This window comes from Anopheles coustani, chromosome 2 (genome assembly GCF_943734705.1).
Source record: "Anopheles coustani chromosome 2, idAnoCousDA_361_x.2, whole genome shotgun sequence".
Classification (NCBI taxonomy): domain Eukaryota; kingdom Metazoa; phylum Arthropoda; class Insecta; order Diptera; family Culicidae; genus Anopheles; species Anopheles coustani.
This window is the reverse complement of record NC_071289.1, coordinates 81,475,671-81,502,034: the sequence shown is the minus strand read 5'-3', so window position 1 is coordinate 81,502,034 and position 26,364 is coordinate 81,475,671. Positions and strand designations below refer to the sequence as shown.

Sequence of the window (26,364 nt, the reverse complement as noted above, 5' to 3'; positions counted from 1 at the left end):
AGCCGGGGCCAAGAAGACACACCCCATCCCACACGGCCACGGTTGGAGATGTTGGAGCGATAATTGGTGGTGATTCTTCACGATCATTAATAACAATCACTCCTCCCAGCGCGCCTCTCACCTTCCCTCGAAGAGGAAAATAACCAGAAAGTTCCTTCCTTCCGCCGTCCCCCAGCGAGGCATGGGTTCTACTACTCCGGCCATGGGCGAACCGGGAAAGTGAAGTGGGGAAAAAGGCGAGGTTGGGGCTGCAATCTAATGCTACCGATTCACATGAGACGAATTAGCGCGGCATATAGACGCATTGGCCCGGTTTGGGCTCGTACGGTGCCTTATGTACTGCAAACAAGCACACACACACACACCCCACCTAACCATACCGCGTTGATGATCTGTCTAGATGGTCCGAATTGGTTGGCCAGACGCGGAACTGTTTGCCAAACGAAGCGAGTGTTTCTGGTGAGGGGGAAGGACAGAACGGAATCTATTTGTTCACCCGTCATGCGTCGAACATGCGAGATACTTTTAATCCACAGTGCATAATGCTCGACAAATATAGTTAGTGCCCCGTACGTCATCGTCATCGTTCTTTTTCCGCGTTGGTTCGAGGGGTCGGTGATAGTATTTGAAGCTCCCTGCGTTGAGGGATGCAACCATTCTGCTTTTACTAGTTCTGGCCAGTTTCTGACATTTGTCCAAAGGACCACGGCTTTTTTTCCTGTTCCTTTAACTTGTTTTCTCGCTGTCACTAATCCTATCTTCTTTGACGAATTCTAGTTTTTTTCCTCAATTCCTGTTTGTGCTAACGGTCAGACATGCATGGCTCTGAGGGTGTAGGTTCTCCGTAAGTGGCAAGTTTGGTTGATGTTTGCACAACATCTAAAGTCCATGGGCCGCCGGGAAGGGTGGCGCATACCGGAGGTCTTATCATCCGGATTTGAATGTATTCAAATGCGTTCGACGATGGACAACGGTCAGGATATGTGTGTGTGTGTATGTGGCATGTGTGAAGTCCTGGCACCTCCTCTCTAGCATGGACTCCATCGTCATCTCATCATCGGCCACTACGACTCTTCGCTACTTCTCGGAAAGCGGCGCACCACGTGCATAGATAAAGGGATACATAATGTCGACATCTTGATGGTAGTACACATATTAGAATCCCCTGTCGGTCGGCTCGGACGCAGAGCTGGACTAAGCGTGGCCGTTTTCCTCCGAACGGTTGCCATTCCTCATGCGAACTGCCAGGAAGAGGAACTGCTCCATCGGATAGAACCCGTCGGTTGATGGTTTTACCGGTCGGTCGTTCGGTGCGAAACAGTTCCCAGAACGTAGAAAATCTCCCGCCTTTTCCAAATCATCACCCGCACCGGCTTGCCTCAATCTTCCCTTCCTCTCGCGCTGTCCGCCAATGTTGAAGCGATAGATTTGGGTCTATTCTTCACACCGTAGTGTCTGTTTCGATAGGACTCGCAACTACTCAATCTATCGAAGCTCTTTCGAGTACATACATACATACACACCAACACACGAATCGTGTTGATCAGTGACGATTCACGCTGGGGTGTCCCTGGAGGAGCTGATGGAGGAGCTGCTAAACTGCAAGGTACAAGGGCTGCTAGTATATAGCACTAAGGGTACTCACCCTTCAGATCGCCGGCTCCGAAAGTCAATAATGCAAGGTAATGGATATTTGGCGAACCGACCGTACATACACAGAGCACTCTTTCAATCAATCGAGTTCAGGAGCATTACGCACCATTTTTTGGTGCAACAAATTCGTGTGGTTCTTTTGGGAAACGAAAAGAAAATTATTCATCACATTGCTTGCCCTATTCTCATAGTTGAAAAAGGTTAAATAGGTTTAAATTGGATGAATTCGAAATTAAAATGAATTAAAAAATAATCATATGAAATATTCTTAAAAAAGTCTTTCTTTTACATCAAACCATTAAAGGTAATTAAAATTATGAATAGTAGTCTTAAAGGTTAATACCCCAAAAATGCCGTTCTAATTGACAGTTGAACCTTGAAGGGTTTGCTGGTTAAAAATACAACACTTCGCCAAATTGCAAACAACCCACCCTCCCCCTGCCACAAGGACTCTCCCCGTCCCGACAAACACTAAACAATTCCACTGCACAACTCCACCAATCTTATCGTCCTTAGACAATTTCGCCAATGAGTTCCCGATAAACGTCCGACTGTGTGTACATAAAGGTCACCCGCCGAGCAGCGGCGGAGGATTGCAAAGAACATGTGTGTGTGTGTGTGTGTGTGTGTGTGTGCGCGTGTATGTGCGAACCATGCGGTGGTGTTCATCTCCTTGACGTTCCATTTCGGTTCCACCGGCTCCATAGGAGGGGCGGCGCGGGTGGTGAAAGTAGTGGCCGAGGAAGATTGGTGGTGGTGTGGAATTGGAGCAGGACAGGAGGAGAAAGTGGCCGAGCGAGTATCATCATATTATCCCCCCATTCTTTTCACCTCGACAAATGTGTAACATTCTAACAATTTTATCTCTGTATGGTTCGGTTCAGTTTCCACCACGCGTCACGAAACGAATCGGTGGATGGAGAGGGGGGGGAGGATCTCTTTCACAACATCTCTATCTACCCCAGAGGGAGGAGGGTGGTCGAGAGTGGAGTGGGTGATAATCGTCTAGCAGCAGCGATCACACATGCATGTGTGCTTGGAAGGATCCACGATGAACCGATGGAGGAGAAAGTAAAGGACGAAAGTATCATCGAGTGCCGACCGGTGAAACGTATCGTCACCATCATCGTCATCGTTCCATCATCGCCACCATCAGCATCGTCATGGCTTGCATGACGGTCATCGGTTTCATCGGTTTGCCGCGCCAGGTTATGTGTGTGTGCACATATACAGTGTGGGTCGTATGCATAATTTACTTTTCGCCGGTTCCGGTTTAAGATTTACTGGCACATTGCTTTCCTTTCCATTTCGGTATCACATTTTTTACGAATGACCAGAATTATCTTTTTTCCTTCTCCCCTTCTGCTTCTTCTTCTTCTTCTTTGTCTCGTCCATCCTTCTTCTTCTTCTTCTTCGATTCTTGATTTTCGAAAAAAAATTGAATCGTCAAATTGGGGTCAATTATATCTTCTTAAAATACACAAAGAGATTCGTGATTGAATTAATGACGGAGCGTAACAAGAAGATACACTTTTTAATTGTTGTGGAGTAGGAAGAGGAAGCAGGGACGGGAATGAGACTATTGCTGTACACTGTGACTAAACGCGTCCGTTTTAAAATTGTAGATTTGATTCGTTTTTTTATTGACTCTTATGTTTGTATCTATGCTAGAATTTGGTCAATTTTAAAATTATTTAACTCTTTTTCGTTTTTGTGTGAAAAGCGTAAACAAAGCTGTACGTGAGTTAAAAAGAGCTAGGGCATTATTTTTCATCCTAATTGTTAATGAATAGCGCTCCCATCTTCCCCTAAAGTTAAATCCCAAATTTAGCCTCCAGGGCAACATTCGAGATAAACTTCAAAAAGTATCCTGGATTGGTTCTTTAAGTGTTTAGTAAAACATTATTTAAACCGTATAGTGTACCATCAATTATAAAAGGCTTAAATTATATGAAACATGTGTGCAGAACAATCCTTCTCACTTGATGTTTAATTAATCACTGCCCGTTATTATCTGGGTGAAAATTTTCATCTTTTGATTAAAACATTTTAAAACGATAGAATACAAACTACAGTTCGATCAACATCGGTTCTACCAAAACAGCCAGCACTGTACGCACGTTCTGCCGTACGCCGTCTGCCGCCATGTGCCGTTGTGTCCTTAATGTATCCTTTTCGGAGATGAGTACGAGCGGCCGCCTTTCGCACACATGCGGACGGGATGATACGAGATACACGACGCCGATGCTGCTCCGATGGCGCTCGACTCGGCAGAATGACAACACAACACCACCGCCCACCCCCCGGTCCCACCCACACATCGGTATACCGGCGCAGTTAGCGCGCGTGGTAGATATCCCCATGAATACGAGAATGCTGAATGAGCAGCAGCAGGCGGCCACTCCACACATACGAGCGGCGGTGGCGGCGGCGGCGGCGGCGGCGGTGGGCACACGTACACGTACACCCGAACACACATGACGCTGCACGATAACGAAACGGGCTGGGGAGTTCGGGTGGGCTGCTACCAGCGGATCGTGCGGGCGTGCGCGGGGAGGACGCGTACACAGACACACACGGATGAAAATTTGTTTATATATCATGTATCATTCCGAAAAAGGATTCTTAGCCAGCGAGCCAGGAGGATATGATTCTATTTGAAATGATATAGTTGGCGGTTGGCCGTCGTTACGTACGGACGTGCGGACAGTTTTCGGTGTGTCGCTCGGTCGTCGTCCCGAGGAAGCGACCCGACCCGACGCTTTTGGGAGGGAAAAGCTGCTTAACCAGGTGCGCGCACTGGCCCGTAACGGTTGGGGCTTGGAAAATCTATCCTGTTTTCAGGTCAAAGTAGGCTTAGGACGAACAACCGCACTTGACAGTTTTTGACAGTTTCGGTGGACGGTTGCATTCGGACAGGACTGTCTCCTTTTAGGTTCTTTTAAGTACATGAATGTGTGTCTGTGTGTCGTTAATTTAAGGAAAGTACTTCAAGTGAGCCGTGAACGCAGACGGAAGCGATGCAGTGCAGTGAAAGTGAGTGATGATACTTTTCGAGAAAACCGTCAAGGAACGGTGTCTTTGATGCCTTTCTTCATCGCTTCATCGCCGTACAACCACTACTACCAGCAGAGTTAAGACTTCCTACTCCCTGCCTTCCCCACGAACGTCATCCTAGCCGAGACCGCCTTGAATGTTTGTTCCAGACTCGCAAAAACCTATTCCTTACCGTCCTACATCTCCATCTCCGAAGCCGTACCAGTGCATTCATCCGTTTGCTGAAAAGGTACATTATCACTTTGCACCTCTCTTCTTCGTTCCTTCATACACACACCCACACACCCGCACACATACACCCGTTCCCTTGTTCCCCACGTGTGCCGTACCCTTTGCCACCCGTTTGCTGTGCACTCTGATTTTATTATTCCTACCCAGCAACCCGAAACACCACCCTACCCACCGCCGGCCCCCCATTGACAAACACCCTTTAAGCCTACCCCACAGTTCCCCCTCACGTCCTCCCCACCACCCAATGGCAAGTTATGTACAGGGAAGCCGCTTCGGCAAACTTCACATTAGGAAGGATTTCTGTATCATGGTAACTGTTTGTATCTCATCATCCGACGGCTCGCTGGTTTCTCGTAGTAGGCGCATCATCACCGTCCGACAGAGCAACCCCCTCAGCATTTGCGCACACACCTGCACACCAACGCACGCACAAAACCTACACAGACACATTCGTGCGTCGATTGATACGCATCGTTTAACATGTGCGACGGGACGGCACGGCACAGTGTGACACATGTGAGCCTCGATAATGTGGGCCCCTTTAGTCGAAGCGATAAGTTGCTGTGAAGTGGTGGGCTATCCGACCAGGAAATAGTTTGTAAAAAGGTTTGGGCAAACAGGTGATAAAATTTATTGGGACTTTATTTAAATTCAATTCTTTGTTCTCGTCTGGGTATTTACGAACTAGTCCCGCTAGTGTTGCCATTTAAAACGGAAAATAAGGTAAGCGCGGGTAATGGGTTTCACTGTCCTTGCAGTCACGATTTCATTCTGTATGGTTTTAATGAATTAAGTGAGAGATTTTGCCACAAACTTCCATCTGTCAACTAAAAGATAGCCCAAGTGTTTGTAAAGGAAAATTACTAGGTTGAAAATTTATGAATATATGATCACTCTATGTTTATAATATATTGTCTTGTCTCAACGTTCATTAGCTACTTTGACTCAATCGAAATAGAAATACAGGAGTTTATAGAATATCGTATTCCTTGTTCGTAAAATGCGATTTATATTTTCTAGTGTAAATTTGAAAAGTTGCCCTTATAAAGTTTATACAACAGTTCTTTAGTATTAAAGTGTTTGATACTCTAGGGTCAAATCCCCATTTGTTGAATAAGTTAACCAACACACATGCTGGACTGTTTTTAACCATTTTTTGTGAGATTGAAACCATTTGTGGAAAAATCATTTCATCATCCACTTATTCTCACAATCCTATTATACATTAATAAATTTAAGGATTATTTATTTCTACGTTTGGCTTCACCTTAAATAAAAAGGACAATTCATGGTTCTCACTTGTAGTTTTGATTTTTAATTTTAAATAAAATTAATTTTCCACTTTAGGTTCCAATCCAACGACTTTTAATGCTTTTTTGCTATTTTGCTTGTAAAATTCGATCGGTTGAGAAGTTTGTTGTTGTTAGATGCTACAATAATTTCAGGTTTAGGAGTGTGTTGGCCCCATTTTGTTTTGATAATACAATACTGTGATTCTTACCAGTGAGTTCACTTTTCTTCATAAAAGTGCAAAAATATCGAACTTTATATAAGAAGCATTTTTATCTATTTTCCCAACTTAAGTTAACAATACCTCAAAAATCATATCGTAATTTCTATTTTCGGCATACGATAGAGGTGTTTAAGATTGTTCGTATAGGTGATTATAGCGCTCGGAACGTTTGCCCTTAGCGAAACGGAGTGCCCTAAACAGTCCTTGGCGTAAGGTGAAAAATAAAACACCAACGAAAGCGGACAACTTCATCACGTTGGAGAATCCTCTCGGTCTCATCTAGTGCCCGTTTCGAGTTGCTGCGCTTAGTCGCTTCCCGCCCCATTCCGGAAACTGTTCAAGCAGAGCCGGCGCGCATGCAGGAAAGGAGACAGCGATGCTGTAAGAAGGAGGGGGGAAGTCGAAAGCTGAAGTGAGTCGAGTGTGGAGTCGAGTCGAATGTAAGTGAGTGCGCCCGAACTGCAGAGTGAGTCCATGTGTTTGCTCAACAGTTTCCGAGTGTGTACACGCTCGTCTCCCCCCCCCCCCCCTCCTTTCTCGGAGCGCTTCCCGCTCGGTGTGGAAAACCGGAAACCGGAAAACGGAGTGAAGGATGGAGTCCGGACTGGAGGATCGCCCGCTTCAGGGATGATACCCGAGCGGGAGATGATTTTATTGCTCTTCGGTTTCGGTACCGTTTGAATAATTATGTGAATTCCAGTGCTCCACCGGTCCGCACTCCGCTTCTCCCCAAACGCTTCCGCTACCACCAGCACTTTCTAGTACATACATGGCCGCCGGGAATACATAAACCTCCTAGAGCGAGCCGGGCAAATGATACAAATGTACAACCGAATCCGGTCAACCGGGGGTAGGCCGGGAAGGCCGGGGCCGCGACCATTCGCTATCATCCTTTTGGCTCGTTACAATTCAGCTCTTGATTGCATCCGTGGCCAAACATCGACCGATCGGCTGGCAGTTCAGTTATCAGCTCGCCGTCGAACCGGGAAGCCCAGAAATACAGGAGAAAGTTTGTCCCGGTTTTCGGTTAGTGAAGTCGAAGTTCATTGAAAAGCGCTTTCCTGCCAGACGGGGCGAACCACGACCACGTGTGTGGAAATTGAGGTATGTGTGTGTGTCTGTTTGGATGATGTATGGATGATGAAAAGGATGCGTTTCACGTGCATCGGATCAGAGCGCTAGCGAACGCGGAAGTAGTGGATGGAAAGTGAAAGCACTCGTTCGCGTGTGTGTGTTTGCAAAAATGATAAAAGAAAAAGGAGGGAAAAATATCGGTCTCATTCAGCGTAACACTTCCAATCCTACGTTGTCTGCAAACGGCCTCGGTACGGTCCGCGTTTTGAAACAAACGCGTCACAAAAACTCCGGAAACAAAAAAGAAAAAAGGGGAACCCAGTGAAAATTGTCCTCTCCTAACTGACGTACCGGGAAAAAAAAAACATGTCTCTGGCTGTGTTCCGTGTTCGAGTCGATTCATTCGCTTTTCCTCTCTGCATACGGTTCCAACCGTTACCGATGCAATGAACCTCCGCAACCCGACGACAAACTCATAGACGATGGGAAAACCCCCCGGAGTGCGAAACGGTTAAGAGGGTGGGAGAGGGAGGGCCGGCGGGCACCGGAAGCAATCGAATGCAAAACAACCGGCCACCCGCGTAGCCACCTCCGAGCGGCGAAAGATTAGAGCGACCCGGTGATAAATGGAAATATGTGACAACAATAACAGCGGAACACGTTCGTTATAAAGGGAAAAAACGAAATGGTGGAAAAACGTCACCATCACACAGGTGCACATACACACACACACACAACCACACACAGGCATACAAAAGCGGACACACGTGCGAAAAGTCAACGAGAGCAGCGAGGCAGAACCGGGGTAGACACAAAACGCAAAGGAATGATAATTGGTCTCATTTATATCCTTCTTCCCGTTCTCCGTGTCGCACGTGATCCACATCCTTTTCCCGGGGTTTTTCCTTCATTTTCCTGCCCGTGAGCGTAGTTTTTCCCGCACGAGCATTTCGTGTATGTGTGTGTGGGCTTGTTTTTTCCCATTTCCTTCATTATTCTATCCCCGACTGTTTTCTGACTCGGTTTTCCACGCGAGCTCCCGAACAAACCGGCACGTCCTGCACGAGTGTTTGTTTTTTCTTTTTTCTCACTGTGGGAAGGGTGGAATGCATTTTAAAAAAACGTCACACGCTTCCGAGAGGCATACACACACACACACACACACACGTGCGCGTGCATACAACGACACAACTGCACGGCCGTGTGCAGGTGCAACAGTGCAACTGGAGTGTAATAAAGTGATGAGATAATAATGCATACACGAGTTCTTCATTTCGTAGCGCCGCGCACCGTTGCCGCTGCTGAGTGGAAAATGATTATGATAATGAAACAGCCTAATGGGAAGCGACAGCAGTGAGGCTGGCTAGGGGAAACCCCTGGTGGAAAAGTGTATCCGCGTGTGTGTGTGTGCAGTGGAAAAAAAAGTGGGAAAAAGTCGACTTGCCGAGTGCACGGTTCGTGGTGACGGCTTGTGACGGCATGAAAAGTGGTGCTTCAAAGTAAAAGTCGACAAAATAGAGAAGTAGGTAGAGAAGTAATAAAACCCCGTCGCGTTGCAATGAAGTGCATATGTGCATCACATCCGATGTTTGTCGCTAATGATCCGTTTGTGGCCGAGTGAATTGTGAAAATGCATACAACGAACGTCGGATACTTTGCATCGGTGTGGAAAGCTTAGGAGGAGTAATCTCTGGATAATCGATACAGCAAAATGCGTCAGGTGAGAACAGTTTTCCTTATTACAAAAAAGTAGAACTCTTTATTCTTATTTGTTTATCATACTAGAAAATGGAAAAATATTTATCTAATCATTACATGCTAACGATTTATTACAATTAAAAGAATTGACTTACACGTTCGTTAAAGGATTTTTTTTAGAAAATATCAAACAAATATGTACAATTCAGCAAATTGTTTTGTTATTATTTCAAATGTTTCAATCAGGGATCGGCACGCGTTTTCCAAAAAAGGGCCAGATGATTAAACATAACTCGAAAGCGCGGGCCGAAAACTTTAAACAATGCTTTAATGTTTTCAAAGTAATACATCAAAGAGTATCAACTGCATAAATACTAAAGTTACGTTAAAAGTGGTATAAGCTAAAAAATATTTGAAATGTTTTCGTTAAACTGTTTTAAGCATTTTCATATTTATTTTGGTTCAATTTTGATAAACATACAATTGCTGGTTTATTTTACCATTGTTTTATTATTTTTTTAGTTTTACTTGAAATTAATCCTGTACACAAATTACTTTAAAATATCTTAATTGTACTGCCGTACACTCTGAGTAACAACAATAATTCAGCTTCGATAAGTTTTCAATATTCCGAGCCTTATTTATTTTGTGATGGATATGAAAATTATATTTCTTGAATTTAGCTGTTTTGGATGCAAAGTAAACAAGCCGCATTTTGAACGACACTCACGACGCTAGGAAATTTTAAAACAATCAATAATACCAATACGATAGAATTGGTCTTACTAAAACTATACGAGAAAGTCATTTGGTATTGAACAATTTGTTCAACAATTTTAATCTTAATTTTGGGAAAAAACATACCTGACATCGTGACCAAATCCGAAATAAAACTGAGATGTATTTTTTGTATGAAGCGTTAAAATGTTATTACGGGCCGGGTTTTGCGACTCATGGTTTAAATAATAGTTTATCAATTTATAAAAGAATATTTAAATAGCTGTGCTATTTTAATATTTCTAATATTATTTCAAAATGAAGACTTATTTTTACCGAAAGAAGTCACATTTGATAATATGGTATGACAATAACAACTGAATTGCATATGCTGTTGGAGTCATTGTAAAAAATCGAGAGAATTAGAAGTAAGGGAATTTACTATTAATTCTATCAAACTATTTTTACATCATTAAACATTACAAAACGTTCAACATTTGATGGCAATTATTTAGTGCACTAACCAAGTGAGAAGGGACATTTTTTCCTACCTTGGATAAATAGAGTCATATGCCAAACCTTTGAATTTTTCAGAGCAAAAATAATTTACATCTTTTCAAACAAATCTTGTGAAATTTAGCACTGGTACATGTTATAATATTAATTCCATTCAACTGTAGTTATTAAAGAAGCAACAATATGAACGTCTGTTTCGTCTTTGGCCCTCAAAGTAAGTGATCTTTTTTAACTTGAGTTCGTATTCACAGGGAGTTTCATTTAGTTTACAATATTTTAACTATGTTATCATATGTTATCATATGGTTAAACGATATCAGTTGAATAAAAAATCTCTAAATTGGCCAAGGGTTTAATACGCGTACATACGCCAAGATTAAATGCCATATAAACACCAGATTTCCTCGCCAAGGGCCAAAGCATACCTCTAGATTGGAAAACTAAAGAGCTACCTTTGGCTGTTTATGGCTTATAACATAATTTAAAAGAGACACCAACATTGTACGCCCATCAATTCCCTGTTTATGAGCGCGTCATAAAACCTGCGGGAAATTTGGTCCCTGCTTGAATCGGTTGGAAACGAGCGACACGTGCTTACTGTGCTCGTATAACATAAATGTCACATGTTTGATGCTGCGTATCCGTCTGGAAACGGACCTGAAGACAGTGGTCAATAATAACAAAAAAATAAGTTGTTAGAAGAGCTTACTTTACAATATTTATTCACTATCGCTTAATTTTGCTCGTTGCAAAACCAATCATTGAGTTAGAATATTTAATAGGATATTTTGTTTCTTTGATATAACAAAATTTGATTGTTGTAATGTTGGCAAAGCAAACTGTACCACACTGCATAAATATACGAAAATAAATGTTCTGGGTGTTCAATTAGAAGTTTGAGATGAGCTTGTAATACCGACCAAGCCCTGCCTCATGTTATTCAAATTCGATCGAGTGCCCGTGGCATGAACATGCTGCACGAACCCCGGACGGTATCAGAAATCACTTTTTACATCCACTCCAAAGTACCGAACCCAACTCTGCGTGTTTGTCTTCACATTTGTTTCCCCAGCGTCCACTCTCATAAGAAGCGCTGCAAGAAGCGCCCGGATGAATATTCAATTTCATGTAGATTGATAGCATCGGTTGACCCCCCGCATGATGACAACATATTGGTCCACGCCGGGGCGAGGATACAACTTTTCCGATTTCGTCGTGCTATCGTTGTAGGGTTTTTGCTCCCTTTTGCATTGCTTGCCAAAAAAGTGTGCGAGAAAAATGTGTCTTTTTTATTTGTTTTTGAAACCAATCCCAAAAAACAAAAAGGTACCAAAAACTAGTCTGCCAAACGAAAACGAAACTACACTAATCAAGTTGAATGTACGAGGCCAAACGGTTGTCTGGTGCGACCTGTTGAAGCTAAATTTCGCCCGCAAACCCGGAAAACCCGGCACGTTCTGCCAAACGGTGATGATGGCAGTAGGATATTAGATTTATCTCTTTGTGCCGAAACTATTTCTGTTTCATTTGGGGTTCGCTTGTTTTTTGCTCGTATTCCGCTTGGGGGGGATGAAATTCATCCGGCAGAAAGATAAACGGTGAAATAATGACTTTTAACACGTAATTACGGTTTTTCTTCGCTTCGGTGATAGGATAACCTTTTACTAGCGATGATGTTTTGTGAAATTGTTCATCCGTACATAATTATAACCAGTTGTTTAAATGTATTTTTTGTATGCAACATGATTTCGTTTCCATATGATTCATTTTGATTGATCAACGAGTAAATTAAAAAACACACTGCGTGCAAGGCGCCTCCATTTCCTCATTTTTTATGCTGGATGGAGGCGCCTAGTATGTGATGCAGATAAATAAAGTTCGTTGCATTTTTCTGCAATCAAATGTCCAGCTTATGTGTGAAATTTTTAAAATGTGTAAAATTGAAAACAATTTGATCGATTTGTTTGCCAGCAATAGTTCTTATATTAGGTTATCATTGGTCCGAACGAATTCAACTTATCACGTCATACTTTAAGGTATTTATAACCCAACGTTTGTTTAATGGATCTATCTTAGCTTCTCATGTATTTCTTCTCTTTGAAAAAATCTTAAATAACTTAAGAGGAGAGAATTAATTTTTTTTTATAAATTAAAAAAATTATAACTTATGTAAAAAAAAAATAAAACTACGTCATAAGGAAAATAATTAATTTGGTTTGCTGATAAAGTAATAAATTGCAATTGCTTTCTGTAATCTGTGCTCAATTCTTTGAAGCATTGTAATGTTAAATAGCTTGAAAGTTTAAATTAGTAACTAAAGATTTTTGCTTCATTTGATCAAAGAAAAACGATTGTCATCTGGAGTAAAAATTTGAACTTTAAACATTACGTTGCGTCTTTTACCATGGTGACCTTGTTCTTCTTTCGCATAAAGTAAGTCGTTGTCATTGAAACTTGTCAATTTTATTTTTACAAACAGTTTGTAATATAATGATAATGAAAAGTTTCAATACTGATGAATATGGTCGACATTGGCGACCATTCATCATCGAAACTAAATCATTGAGATATTAGACCCATTCCCTTTTTTTAGTTCTTGCAGTATGGCACACACAAAACATAGAAAGAAGACATAGAAAACAAACAACCAAATATCTTCTTCTCGATGTTGAAATACTCTTCAACACTTTTCTATCAAAATCTCATTCTCCACTTTGAAATTTATAACACACACGAAAAGCTTCAGATGGTATTTTGAATGTAATTTTTTTCATCCGGATAACATATGGGCTCGGGCCACGTCCTGCCCGAGTTTGCCCCAGTTGCGCGCGGGTAAAGTGATTAAATATTAATGATACGTATAATGATATGATATAATGCCATTCGCATAACGGACTCACGGTCGTTGCCGTTCGTTTTTTTTATTATTTCTTTTTTCGTGTTATTCCCAAACGGCGACGTTAGCTTCATGCATGGTTCGAGATCTGCGGAGGTGGATAGGAAAATAAATCTCTACTAGAAGAAATGGAAAATTCAGGCGCAAATGCCATTATTTTCTCTACCGTACCGTAAGAAGATGGACCACTTCGGTTGATGGTTGGTGGAGTTGAATCGCAGGAGGATTATTCTAGCCGAGTGGAATGATTATCATTGCCAAGCATTATCGTGTATCGCAACAGCGAAGCATCGACAGTTCGTTCCTCAGTTATGCACTTGGTGCGCATGGTTGTGTGTGTGTGTGTGTGTGTAGGTGTCCCTAGAGGTGCAACTTCTCGGTTCAGCGGGGGCGCTCGGCTTTCACTTGACACGACACGGCACGGGGGAATCTCCTAAGATCCCGACATTGAATTCCCTCCGCTCCGCCCCGGGAGTGATATTTTCTTAGCAGTTCTTTGTCTGTCAGCCTCCAGCGAGCCGAGCGTTCCCACTTGAGCCTACTCGTTGACAGGGTCCCGGGTTTGAATAGGAGGACTTTTCAAATCTTCCCGGAATTCCGGCCACAAGTATGGGCCTGTATGGGAAAGAAAGAATCTCCAGCAAAAAAAAGGTACTCCCAAACCAAACTCCAAGCGTAGTCGTTACTCTCGCCTCTGGCGCCCGCTATCTATCGCACAATGTGTCGAGTCAGTGTGTGAATGCAGGATACCGACGCAGACCGAAATGCAGTCATCCTCTCGTGTTCCATTGAGCGTCTACTGCTACTTCAATCCGATCGAGGGGGAAAACACACACCGGAACATTCATGTAGGAGAAAGTGTGGTAAGATGCCCCGGTAAGGTAAAATGCACCGCCATTTTTGCACCTCAACTAAGCTAGTTTTAAACATGAAAGTAGTAGAATATGTTAATTGTAATGTTATTGTGGATTTTACGGTTCTACTGTAAGATATAACAGAGAAAACAAGATAAAGCTTATAATGCCTGACATCATGTATGATTTTTCTTACATATTTTAATCTATAACAAATGTTACATTTTGATTAATGTTAGACAGTTCACTTCGAAATATACGGTGTAAGAATCATTGCAACAAACATAATTTTAATTTTAGAACTTCACATTTCACTATTGCTTGACATAAAGTGCTTTGTGTTGGAATTACAAATATTCGAAAAATACCAAATCAAGATTAATAGTTTGAATTCAAAAAATATTAACGAAGTTCTTCCTGCCCTACTATCTACGCCATTTTGCCCCACAATTTAAAAAGACGTCTGGAAAAGATTGCTCTTAAAAATCTTCGTTTTGATAACAGTCTGCGAGCAGGGGTCGGCAAAGTCCAACTGATTTTGCTAAGCTCGTAAGAAAATTTTAATGCTTCATACAAAAAACCAATTTCAAATTGTATCGGATTTGTCAGGATTTCAGGTTTGTTTGTTTTTACCCAAAAATGACGATTAAAATTGTTGAGCGAGGTGTTCCCGTTATATGTTGAAAAACAAAACAAAATTCAACCAAAATTAGTATGAAAATGTTTTAAAAAGTTTAACGATAAAATTTCAAATATTTTTTCTTTTGCAACTTGTTATGTAACTATACTATTAAGAAACACTATTGACACTCCGTTCAAAAGGGTACTATTTTGAAAACATTAAGTCTTTGTTTAGTTTGTGTGCACTCCATCCAGAGCGAAACAATCCATTCCTGGCGCACCGTAGACGGCGGTAGAGTTGCAAAACTTTATGGCCAAGTAACGAGCACGGGAGGGCAGAGTGGGTGGAGGAATGTATCCAAGGGCAAGCCTTTAACACATCATTCAACGGGGTTCCGCACCGGGGCGGACACGGAGGCGCTGGTGTAGAATAAATTTTTGCGAATCAAAAACCCATTTGTAGTGCATTCGCTGAAACACCAACTTTTCCCATCTCCTTGCGGTCTGCGTGGGAGGTGTTGGCGCGAGGGGGAGAGGGGGAAACCGCAAACAAAAATGATAGTAACAGTCGGGCGGGAGAGCGGAAAAGGAATGAGGAATGTAGAAGGAAAAAAGTGCTCAACCTATCACGTAGATCCTGGAACAAGGGCTTAAACCACCGGTTGGGTGGAGGGAGGACGGCATTCAAAGGCGTGCGGCCAGTCCTTTTGCTTGTTTGTTTCGGTTTTAGGAGTTTTCTTTTTTGCCTTTGCGCTTTGTTGTTTAGCATTCTCGTTTTGCGTTTTTTTTTTGCTCTCCAACTCCGAACTCCAAAATGCATCTCGTAATGTACGCTCCCGGATCCGGGACTTCGGTGCACCAATGAGTTCCCGAGGGCATTCGCTGGCGCTAGCGGTGGTTGCAGTGGTTGTGGTGGTGTCGGGCCACGTCCACCATTGTTCTATTGCGCCTTCGAGCGCACCGGCATGATTGCCTGCGAGGGCTGCGACACGCCACTACAATGCCCATTTCAGCCTCATTCCTGTCCGTGTCTTTGACACTCTCAACCTCACCATACCTTTCGACCCACCCTGAATTATCTTCTCGCTTCGAGGGTGTATGTGTGTGTGTTTGTTGCAAAACACCACGGGTGGTAATTTGTCATTTGGTTGATTAAGAACTACGAGTCGCCGAGCCGAGCCGAGCCAACACCACCGTGGCGTCGTCGGTTACGTGGAAGGACGGATTTTTGCTCAACTTCCCCCCGGGGCGACACATTAGAACACGCTCAGGATAAGGGCACCACATGTGCCACATCCTCCGACTGGTTGTTGGTGGTTGTGGTGCTGGGAACGGGTGGAAGGTGGGGTGATATCGCGATTTCAAACATTCATGATTATCGTAATACATCCGCCAGCGGGCGATGGAGAAAGGGGTAGACGCGGTTACACACGCAGGCTGGTAAGGGTTGATACGTGAATCGTATATCGTTTCCGGTGGTTGGTTCCGTACACAGCACCGGCACCAATTGTCCAATGTGGCCCGAACAAGCAGGGTAGAGCATCGTGGGCGGTAGCTTTATCTTTAATCACACTTTGCAAACACGCCCGGTTCAATTTTACAAATCACTTCGAGCATCCGGTTTCATAAATTTGTTGTCGGCAGTGGGAGAAAACATATTTTGCATGTATGAAAGATATGTTGTGCAATTTACTACTGTGTGGGATGCCTATGGCATGTAAGATGTATTATGAAACTTTATGCTGATGAATTGCTTACATGGTTTACAGAAAGTTTGAAATTTAATCAAATTCACTCTAACCTTATTCACTTAAAAAAGCTAAGAATATTATCAAAAATGAATCATGACAATATACTTTATATTGATTAAAACTTTCACTCCCAAGTGTTGTTGAAATGCTTAAAACGAACTTATAGTTTAGCAATAATTGTTTAGCAAAATTCCCCACTGGTCATTGGCGCATAAAAATTGGCCAGTGTTTTTTTAAAGCAACACTTAACATCCAATAACATGGATAACGCCAATATGAATGAGATAACAAGCTTTGATATTTATCGAAAGCAAACAAAAAACGATTTTGTTGTTTATATATTATGGTCTATGAAGCGAAAACAAGACTGATACTGTTTTTATGAGGTTTAGCGTGTATTTGCCGACAAAAACCGAATCATACAAAAATAATTCGGATATTTTTAATTATAACTTTTTGTAATTTGATTACGTGTGTGTTAACTGTTAAATTTACAATTTTTCAATAAATTTTTAAAACAAACTGGATCATCCATCGATGATTAATTTTATGATGTCAAGGATGTAGTTGGAATTTGATTTGATACAATCGAAATAGAAAAGTTTCCTTTCTAAAAGAGAATTCCTAGTAACTTGAATAATACTTCTTAAAATTACAACACATTAAAACACACGCTGAATAAAAAGTCTAGCTGTTTCAAAATTACATCTTATCTATAGATTAAAAATAAGAATGAAAAAAATGACGAGAACCAAATATGATTATTTGACATTAAAGATTATTTGAACACTCTTATCACACCGTATGGTGCGATCGGATGCCAATCGATAAGATTACCCTCACACAACGTACGGCTACCAGAGTGTTAAAATTGAAATGGACAAAAATAGGGCGATTGGTATCATCGGTACACTCAAATCAATGGAATTGGTGCCAAAAAAGTTTCGCCGCCCCCGGGTGGACTCGAACCACCAACCTTTCGGTTAACAGCCGAACGCGCTAACCGATTGCGCCACGAAGGCGATGGATGCGGAGGTGAATAATTCGCAATATGAAACAAGCGCTTGTCACGCATTATTTTTATATCTGCTTGTTTGTTCCGTGTAATGAAAGATTGACGAGCGTCGTGTGTATATTTTTGGGCCATTATCGTTAACACGGCTATAGCGCCGCCGGTCACAGTTCGCAGATAACATATTTACGACGGCTCGCCCAGAGCGTTAATCACCTTCTATATACGTGTCCATTTGTGCTGTGCCAAACGTTAATGGCAATGTTTCTATCACTTGCAGGACTGCCAAGGAATTATGGAAGTGGTAAAAACTTCAGTATCACGCTTGCCCGGTAAGTATCGGAACTTCCCGAGCCGAGGTCCCATTCCCCCAACGGCATTCCGAAACCGTGTTGCTTCTTCGGTGCTATTGGAGCGAGACAAATTTTTCTTCTGCAAACAGTAATAAACCCACTAATAAACTAGCGCGTCCCACCATAAATCATCATATACCCGTGCGGGGTTTCCTGTTTTCCGACCACCCCCCCCCGGCGTGTTTCCCCGCTCTTTGCAGCCCTAGTACAATACCTTACGCTGGCGATACTCATCAAGGAGACGCTCGCCTCGGAGAACCTGCAAATGCCCAACTTTCTGCACGAGCTTCCGTCGACCATACTGTTCAGCAATGACACCGGGAACGCGCAGCTCGTCTGCCAGGCGTACGGCGGCCCGCAGATGATCATCCAGTGGATACTGAAGGACGGAACGCTGGTGAACAGCGTGCCGGGGTTGCGGTGAGTGGCGAAAAACTTTTCAGATCACATATCAAAACATAAGACTATCTCCGGCACGTGTAAGTTTGTCCGTCGGCGAAACTAGCTGCCCTGCTGGTGTGGCGTTGTTCCGGATCGAAGTTTCGTTCGGGGTTGGGTACGGTGAATTATTAATTAAAGACGAACGACTCCGACGACGGGCCGCGGGTGTGTAAGGGTCGGGGACGACACGTACAAATAAGCGCCACACATCGGCCCGGGTTCCATTTGCTGCAACAACTCGCTCATCTTTGCCATCGGAGAAGTTTGTGTTTGCCAGTGGCTAAGTTTAAAAGACAGCCAAAGTCACGATTTGCGGTTTGCGACCTTTGCGAGCTTCAGCCCTCGCCTTTCCACACACACACACACAAGAAGCCGAAGACGAACTCCCCAGGGGGGAAGGGAACACCAAGTAAAAGTAAAAACTAACCAAAATGTGGCAGAACCTCTTGTAGAAGTTGATTCAGAACTCGATGGAGCGTTGGAGATGGGGGCTTGGGTATATCACTCTCCCACTCTCCCCGAGAAACTATCTTTCCTCCTTCCCAGGGACCTCAGTGTGTTTCATGGTCGCTCACATTTGTTCCTGTTGGCCGAAGAAATACCGCATTAATTCGTGCATACACAAAATCTCGGGCGAAAAACGAAGCAAGACATGCCATTCTTTATGTCCGTCTCATGATAATACCGTTGATTATGTGCGTACGGGCCTGCTTCCTGTCCTTCGACTTGTACCGGATGCCATCTTATGTATGCAAGACGAATACGGGGGAGGGTGGGGGGCGGGGGGGGGGGGGAGGGAGGTCAACAATGCCATATAAAAACACATACACGCCCACACACCCCTGCGCTATGTACACAACGGGTCCAGTCTTCCGTAAACTTATCAGTCTCGATGCAATATTTATTGGGATTACGTGCGTACGATCCTGTCGGTTCGTTTCCGGTGTATGTATGTGTGTGCGTTGTCCCTGAGCCACCATCGCTGGGCCAGCAAACCTATCTCTGATATGTCGGCATGCGTTGGCAAGTACTTGGCATTCGTCCAGGGGAGCATACCGGAGATAAGAGGTGAAGCGGACGGAATGATGCGCTGACCTAAGAAGCTTTTCTCTCCCGGATGAAGATCTCTGCGATGGTTTGTTCTGATTTCTTATGCTTGATACCTGGGGATACCTTCGGTCACGCTTAATAAAGTTGGACTTGTCAAGCTTGGAACTTTTATTAAAGTTATCCTACGAGATTGTGATTGGATTCTGGGCAAAATATGTTCCGTGATTACCTGTCTTGCGGGTGATTACCCAGGACTTGCGCAAAGAAAGTTGTGTGTAAATTGCCCAAGAATAATAAATCCCATAAAGAGTTTACAGGTAGATACAATTATTCTGCAATCAACAGTTGGAATTCTCTTCGAAGCGAAATGAGAACAAGCAATTTTATTTGTTTCCCAATTGTGCATAGATTAGATTTATTGTTCCAGATGTAACATTGGTAGTTGGATAGATGAAATTTAAATTAGTAGCTTTACTATCTACATGCTACGAATCTTTTACCCATTTCGTTGGGTTTCAGTTTGTATTAATTAAACCCGATTCAGTAGAATTAAAACTTACGGATATGTCATGACGCAGATTTACTAAGGAACACTTTTGCGGTAGGAATGAGACAAAATTATATTTCGTTGTCTAGCTCCTTCAATTATTTTGCATTACAAAACATGGAGGAATTTAACGAAGGAGTTTATTAGCAAGCAATACTTTTTCTCAAAAGTATGTCAACCTTATCTGGACTGGACAGTACGAGTCGAGAGTCCTATCGTTTGTTTTGAATAAATAATATTGTACCGACAGGTGAGCTTAAATCCATGAACCCCAAAGAGCAGAATGAATAAGTTATATAAATTTGCTGGACATGTTGATACGGAACATATTCATGTCGAGAAGAATATGTATCGGGGTAAAAAAAAAATGCACACAAATACACCAATCCCGTGTTTGTTAGCATGTAACCGTTGCTAGTCTTCATTTTGCGCAGCAAAGATTTACGATTCCAGGTAGCGAATTGAATTTACAAATAAATTGTCATCAATCTAGGCATTGTGCCATCGGACGACCCTTTCCGTTCGCCACCGATCCGAGACGAAAACATCCTTATGTTGGTTGGTTTCATTCTTCATCTAAGCAAATAATGGGGGTGGGAGGGAAAAAATGGTATGATGCACTCAAAGCACGAAAAATCTATAAACCATATCTCACCATTACCATAAACCCGGTGATACGAGAAGCAGCAGAACGTATATATGTAATATATCACTCAACCGAAAATTCAACTTACGGATCAACATATGATTCCCCGACGCCGCATCCATGATTCCTGCCCCAGAACCGGCGGGTGGAATGTATCAAATTTACATTTCCATGTATCGATGGCGGCCATATTTAGCATACATGCAAATAGTGTCCTGGAGGATACGACCCGGTTCGTTTGCTCGTCGGCCAGGACACAGCAGAACGACCGTAGTCTCGGGTTCGAGTCAACATCTTAACCGTAACTTCCCCGCAGCCATCACTTATCCTATTGCTCGCTCTGTATTTTCTCTTGCCTTTTCTCTCCCTCTCTCTCGCTCGCTCCATTTCTTTCCCTCCAGTCAAGCCCTGCCGAATGGGACACTTTACTTTCCACCGTTCGCGGGCCACCTCTTTCGGACGGATGTGCACGATACGACCTATCGGTGCCGGATCAGCTACTCCTATTACGTTCTGCTCAGCCACGACATTCGCGTACGGGCAGGTGAGTTGACAGTGTACCGGGTCGGGAATGGCAGGGCTTTCGGGCTCCACCCAGCCGCCCCCTCTGTTTTCCACAAGCCAAAACTGGGAGCTTTCCAATTTAATGATCAAACAAATACCAAAGATACAATCAATACAAAGATGAAAGTACTCGACCATAGAGAAGAGAAGGTTTCGCTAGGCCCCTCTTTGCAGCCCGAGAATGGAACAATGTTTTGTGTTCTGAATTAAATAAAACACAACATTTTCTAATTAACTTCTAGGATACATTTATTTCTAGGATTTTTTTGTTGACAACGGGGCATTACAATCAAACTCAATATACATTTGCATTCAATCATTTCGTTTTTCGGACATTACTTGCAATCATAGATTTATGCAACAACGGTTTTATCTATACCTGTTAAAAATTGCAAATGTCAACTTTCATTTCACTTAACATGCCAGAGTTTATTATTTAGTTGCTCTGTAACTTTTTTGCTGTTGTATCCTATTTAAATCTTAGTTTTTTTTTATGTAGAGTTACTTCCAAATTACAATGTACTTTATAAATTACTATATTTGACCCTAATTATCTTAGCTCATTAATGTCATATTATTAAATTTACAAAAGTATGTCATAAAGGAGCATAAAACCTATCGCAAAAGTTTTAATTAGCTAGTTACGTGAGTATATTGAACAAATCGAACTTGAAACAAGTAATTAAGTATTATACATTGTAAATATCTATATCTATTTAACCAGTTAGCAGTTTAATTGCAATAGTATAATGATGTACGAAGACTTTTATGACTTGGAATGTATAGTTTGTTTTTTTTTTTATGTGATTTGTTCATAATTAACCAGAATGACTAATGCAAAGCTCGTTTGATGGTAACTTAAAAGGTTTTATGTTCCTCTACTACATGAAACAGATTTGGAGCCAAACGTGGAAACTGTACCTTTACTTGTGGGTGGTACTATATACGCTTGTATTCTCGTGTTTTTTGTTAGTTTATTTATTGTAGTTACAGTTTTTTGCTTCAGATAGTCATGTGAATGACAAAACAGTATTGAGAAAATTTAACTCTAATGCAATAAAAATGGTTGTTACGAAAGTTGTGAACTGGTGAAAGCTACTTTCGTTTAAAATGTGCTTTAGGGTTTCTTATCTTTAGTATGGAATTTTGAAACTTCCACTACAAACTATTTGTGTTGTAACAAACAAGCAGACTGTCAATGGTCGAGTCTACTCCTTTGACTCGCCAAGTTGGTTACTCAAACCGTAAGATATGATACATTTTTAACACATAATTGAATAAGTAAATGTTTGCAATTCAACGACTACGGTTATGCTGGATTGATATTTGGCTTAGTTTGACTGGCTATCCTTCGCCGTTGTTTCGCGTAGAATCGAAATAAGTATCCCCATGTGGCGGACCACCTTACATACCTGCAAGTGTGCAGAGTTCCGCCATTAACATTTCAGGAAGGAATCTGATTGGATCCACCGCTTCTTCCCCTCCCAGAGCAGACAGCTCGGGACACCTTGTTTCTTTGGGCGATCCTTCCAGGACGTCGCCTTGGCGTCGCCAGTTCAGGCTCATCGGTGCGAAACTACTACTGTACGCTTCTTCTCACGCTCCTCCTTTCTTCCCTCCCCGAACAGTGGTCCGCCAGCCGTACGAGGTGAAAGTGGATAGCGCAGATGTGACGCTCGGCAACACGGCGTTCCTCAAGTGCTTCATCTCCCCGCACGTCCGGGAGTTCGTCCATGTGTCGTCGTGGTTCAGCGAGAAGGAGATGCTCCTGCCCGGCCGCTCCGACATCGGTAGGTTAGGGTTGTTGTTATTGCTGAAGAATATGCCACACGAACGCTCGACGTCACACGCAACATCGCAAAAGGCACACCACATTCCCGGGCTCGCTCGGGCGGGATTATTTGCCGCAGGGCGAGCGGAGTTGTTTAACTTGTCAGCCTGCCACCAGTGACCTTTCCCCTCCCCTCTCCTTTCTGAAATGATCAACGGAGCGCGTCGGAACTGATGTGTGCGTGTGTGTTGTTCTTTCTTCTTGTGCTGCTGTTCTCCGTTCAACTCTTGCCCCAACGCCTTCGAACCGAAGGCACCCGGTACGTTGTCACCACGCCCGGCGGGGAACTGTGCATACGGAACGTCAACGAGGAGGACAGATTGAAGCGGTTCTCGTGCGTGACGGCCGACCGGCTGACGGGGGAACGCAAGACGAGCGAGGCGGTGCTGCTAACCCTCAAAGGTACCACCCGATGATCCCGACATCCCACACGATGATCTCTGGCAATGTGCATACCTACGGCCGTTGCAGCTGCGACAGCCGAGTATCGAAAGTTCTAATACAATTACTCTCCTCTATAACACATGCACATACACACACACACTACATGCAGATAACACCCCCAACATGGCGCCAACCACCAGCCAGAAGTCGCTGAGCGAACTGTCGGTCGGCAAGGGAACGAGCGTGCAGTTGCCGTGCAATGTCCAGGGAAATCCGGTGCCCAGCTTCTCGTAAGTATTTTCATCCCATTAACTTTCATAGTCCTTCATGACTTTCCTCTTTCCATCCTCTTCCCTCCCCCCCGCTTTACTCCGTCTTCAACGAGCTCCGGGCTAGCATTCCCCATGCACGCCGTTTCGGAGGACCTAACCTAACAAATTTCCATCGTCGCTTATCCCCATCCCGAGCCAGCCTTCGGTGTGTCCTCGTGTCTCCTGCCCCTGCTACCTGCTTCTGCCCCCTCCACCGGTGAAAATGGGAAAATTTATGTTTTCCACCTTTCGACACGGACCCTCGCGAGAGTTTCCCACGGAGCGAACTCGGGAGCACTTGGGCCGAGTGCGGCTTGAGCTCATAATAAATTCATTTATGATGCATTGATGGATACTGCAATTTTGATACACTTTGATCATTGCCCGGGCGTCGGTTGCCACAAAATCCCCAACCCCACCCTCGCCGCCACAGCCCGCCGAACGGCGATCTTTGTTAAGTCCGAGGGTTTTTGGGGGCCGACGTTCGATGACGATGACGGTGTGCGACCCCACGATCAATCACGCCGTTTGTTTGATGTCGGAAGGGCAAGCGTTTACGGCACCGGTAGGACACTGGTTGTAACTTAGTCGTTCGCCTGCGGTGGGCAGCTTAATTCGATGGAAGTACTTTAATTCGGTGCTAAACTTTGAAGGACTAAACCGTAATCCACTCCGGCAAGCAACAGATTTATGTGTTATGATACATGTGAGCGTTTGTATCTCGGCCGCTTTTGTTGAAATCACACTCAAGTCAGCAGAAAGTGTGTCAATTTATCTGATAAATTTTAACACGAAGCCTCCGATATGGATTGATTTATTTGAACTTGTATTGTTTTCAAGTCCGGAAAAATGGCAGACTTCGGTTAACCGATGTACATCAAATTAGAAGTAAAGCGTACGTTTTTAGACGTTAAAGTTTTAAGTTCTTCTGCCGAAAAAGTGTTCTATAGTAGAATATATTTTTATGGAGCTAACCATAGAAAATGATAACGCAGCATCGTTTCGAAACTTAAACAGTTTGTCCTCTCTCAGATTTTGGAGATATTACGGGCAGATGGTCTTATAGACGAAATATAAAATCTACGCAAGTCAGATAATACCATACTTTTAATCAAAATTACTAAATTTAGAATAATATTTTAACTAAGGGCTGGAAATTACAGTATTCACGTTGTTTATAAGAGCTTTTATTTTAACTTTACTTTACTAAACTAGTTAATTTTTTTCAAAACCTTATTACTTATTTGAAGAATTTTGGTAAATAACTCACTACCATTCAAATTATAGTATTTTTATAATAAGTTATAAATTAAAATGGAAGATTATAATTAATTCTATTGTTCAAATTAGTTTGATAACAATAGTAATGATAGTTTGCATAGAGTTGCTTAGTGCATACTCGCATATCAGATAAACGTTTAACTCAGCACAGCTTTGTTCAACTAATGGATTAAACAATAAACATTACCGTCAACTTGTATGAAACATCTTTTATAATACACTCGAACCGATATCCACTCCATCGCAAATAATTGCGGTTGAAAATATTTCAATTATTCATTAATTCATCCTCATTAAAACGAAATATCACTCTCAATCGTTCGGAAGGAATGTTACATAGATCGCATGGTAGTACAATAAAATAGCTGACCATTGTAATTTCAAACATTTATTACCGTGGGAAGTACTTCAAAGGTGGCCGGTATTGATTCAACTGCGATTCAGGGCTGGTGTGCAGTTGGACAAAGGACACAGCCGTTTGTCCGTTCCCTGTCCGAAACGCAATGAATTAGAAACAACATTGAATCACGTCCACCCACGAATTCGTCCCGGAAAACTACCCCCCCCCCCCCCCCCCCCCCTCACTGCCCACACTAGCGAGAGGTACCGCGTGGAACGTTTTCGAAATAATTACCAGAACCAGAACCGGGAACCCGCCGGTATCGCTGGCAACCGGAAGGTTTCGTGCCCGAGATAATGCATTTGCATTACGGCTACGTTTTGGCGCCGGCTGTAATCGAGTTCTCGTGCGTGGGAAAACTGAATTGGAAAAATGTAAATCGCCCGGGGAAACGCCTGTAATGCATCCTGGCCCCGTGTGTGGCATCCGGGAACGGCCTCCGCGTGGTCGAACGTGATCGTCGGTAGAAGGAAAAAGGGGGAGACCGAGTCGTCGAGTTTGATGTTCCGCTAGCATAGCGAAATTTGGCCGACAGGCCCGAATCGAAGAAGACACCGTATCGGAGCACGATCCTACCCGGAGTTTTATTATCCTTTCACCGCTGCTCATTCACGAAAGCGAGTGAGAGAGAGAGAGAGAGGGAAACCCGGGGTCCGAATTATCAGAGCGTAAACTAATTTAAATCGAATTGATTGAACATTAATTATGCACATGGTTTGATTTATTTGTTTCCCGTTCCTATCGCATCCAGATGATGGGACCGATATCGTCGAGGGGGGGGGAGGAGTTTTTTTGCCCGATCATTCTCGTTCCCGGTATGTCTTGAATCCTCTGCCAACCTCCTCCTCCATTCCCAACCGCTGTTCCGCTCTCCTGCATTTCAGAAAATATAGGCTCGTACTATCATCATTGACCAATTGTGTGCTTCCCTTCCTTTCTCGGTACTATTAACATCGTCACGGA

General features: G+C 43.1%; 1 protein-coding gene and 1 non-coding gene across 2 annotated transcripts in view; one reads left to right on the top strand and one right to left on the bottom strand.

Moving 5' to 3' along the window:
* Positions 1-17,529: 17,529 nt before the first annotated feature.
* Positions 17,530-17,603, bottom strand: Trnan-guu (transfer RNA asparagine (anticodon GUU)). Its single transcript has one exon. It is a non-coding gene; the product is annotated as a tRNA-Asn (tRNA).
* A 285-nt stretch (positions 17,604-17,888) lies between these two features.
* LOC131267372 (cell adhesion molecule Dscam2) overlaps positions 17,889-26,364 on the top strand; it is a 33,159-nt gene continuing 24,683 nt past the window's right edge. Inside the window, exons 1-6 of the mRNA XM_058270236.1 lie at positions 17,889-17,925; positions 18,147-18,366; positions 21,032-21,174; positions 22,823-22,984; positions 23,278-23,427; positions 23,579-23,699. Of these exons, the coding sequence (XP_058126219.1) occupies positions 17,889-17,925; positions 18,147-18,366; positions 21,032-21,174; positions 22,823-22,984; positions 23,278-23,427; positions 23,579-23,699 (833 nt within the window). The remainder of the gene's footprint in view (positions 17,926-18,146; positions 18,367-21,031; positions 21,175-22,822; positions 22,985-23,277; positions 23,428-23,578; positions 23,700-26,364) is intronic.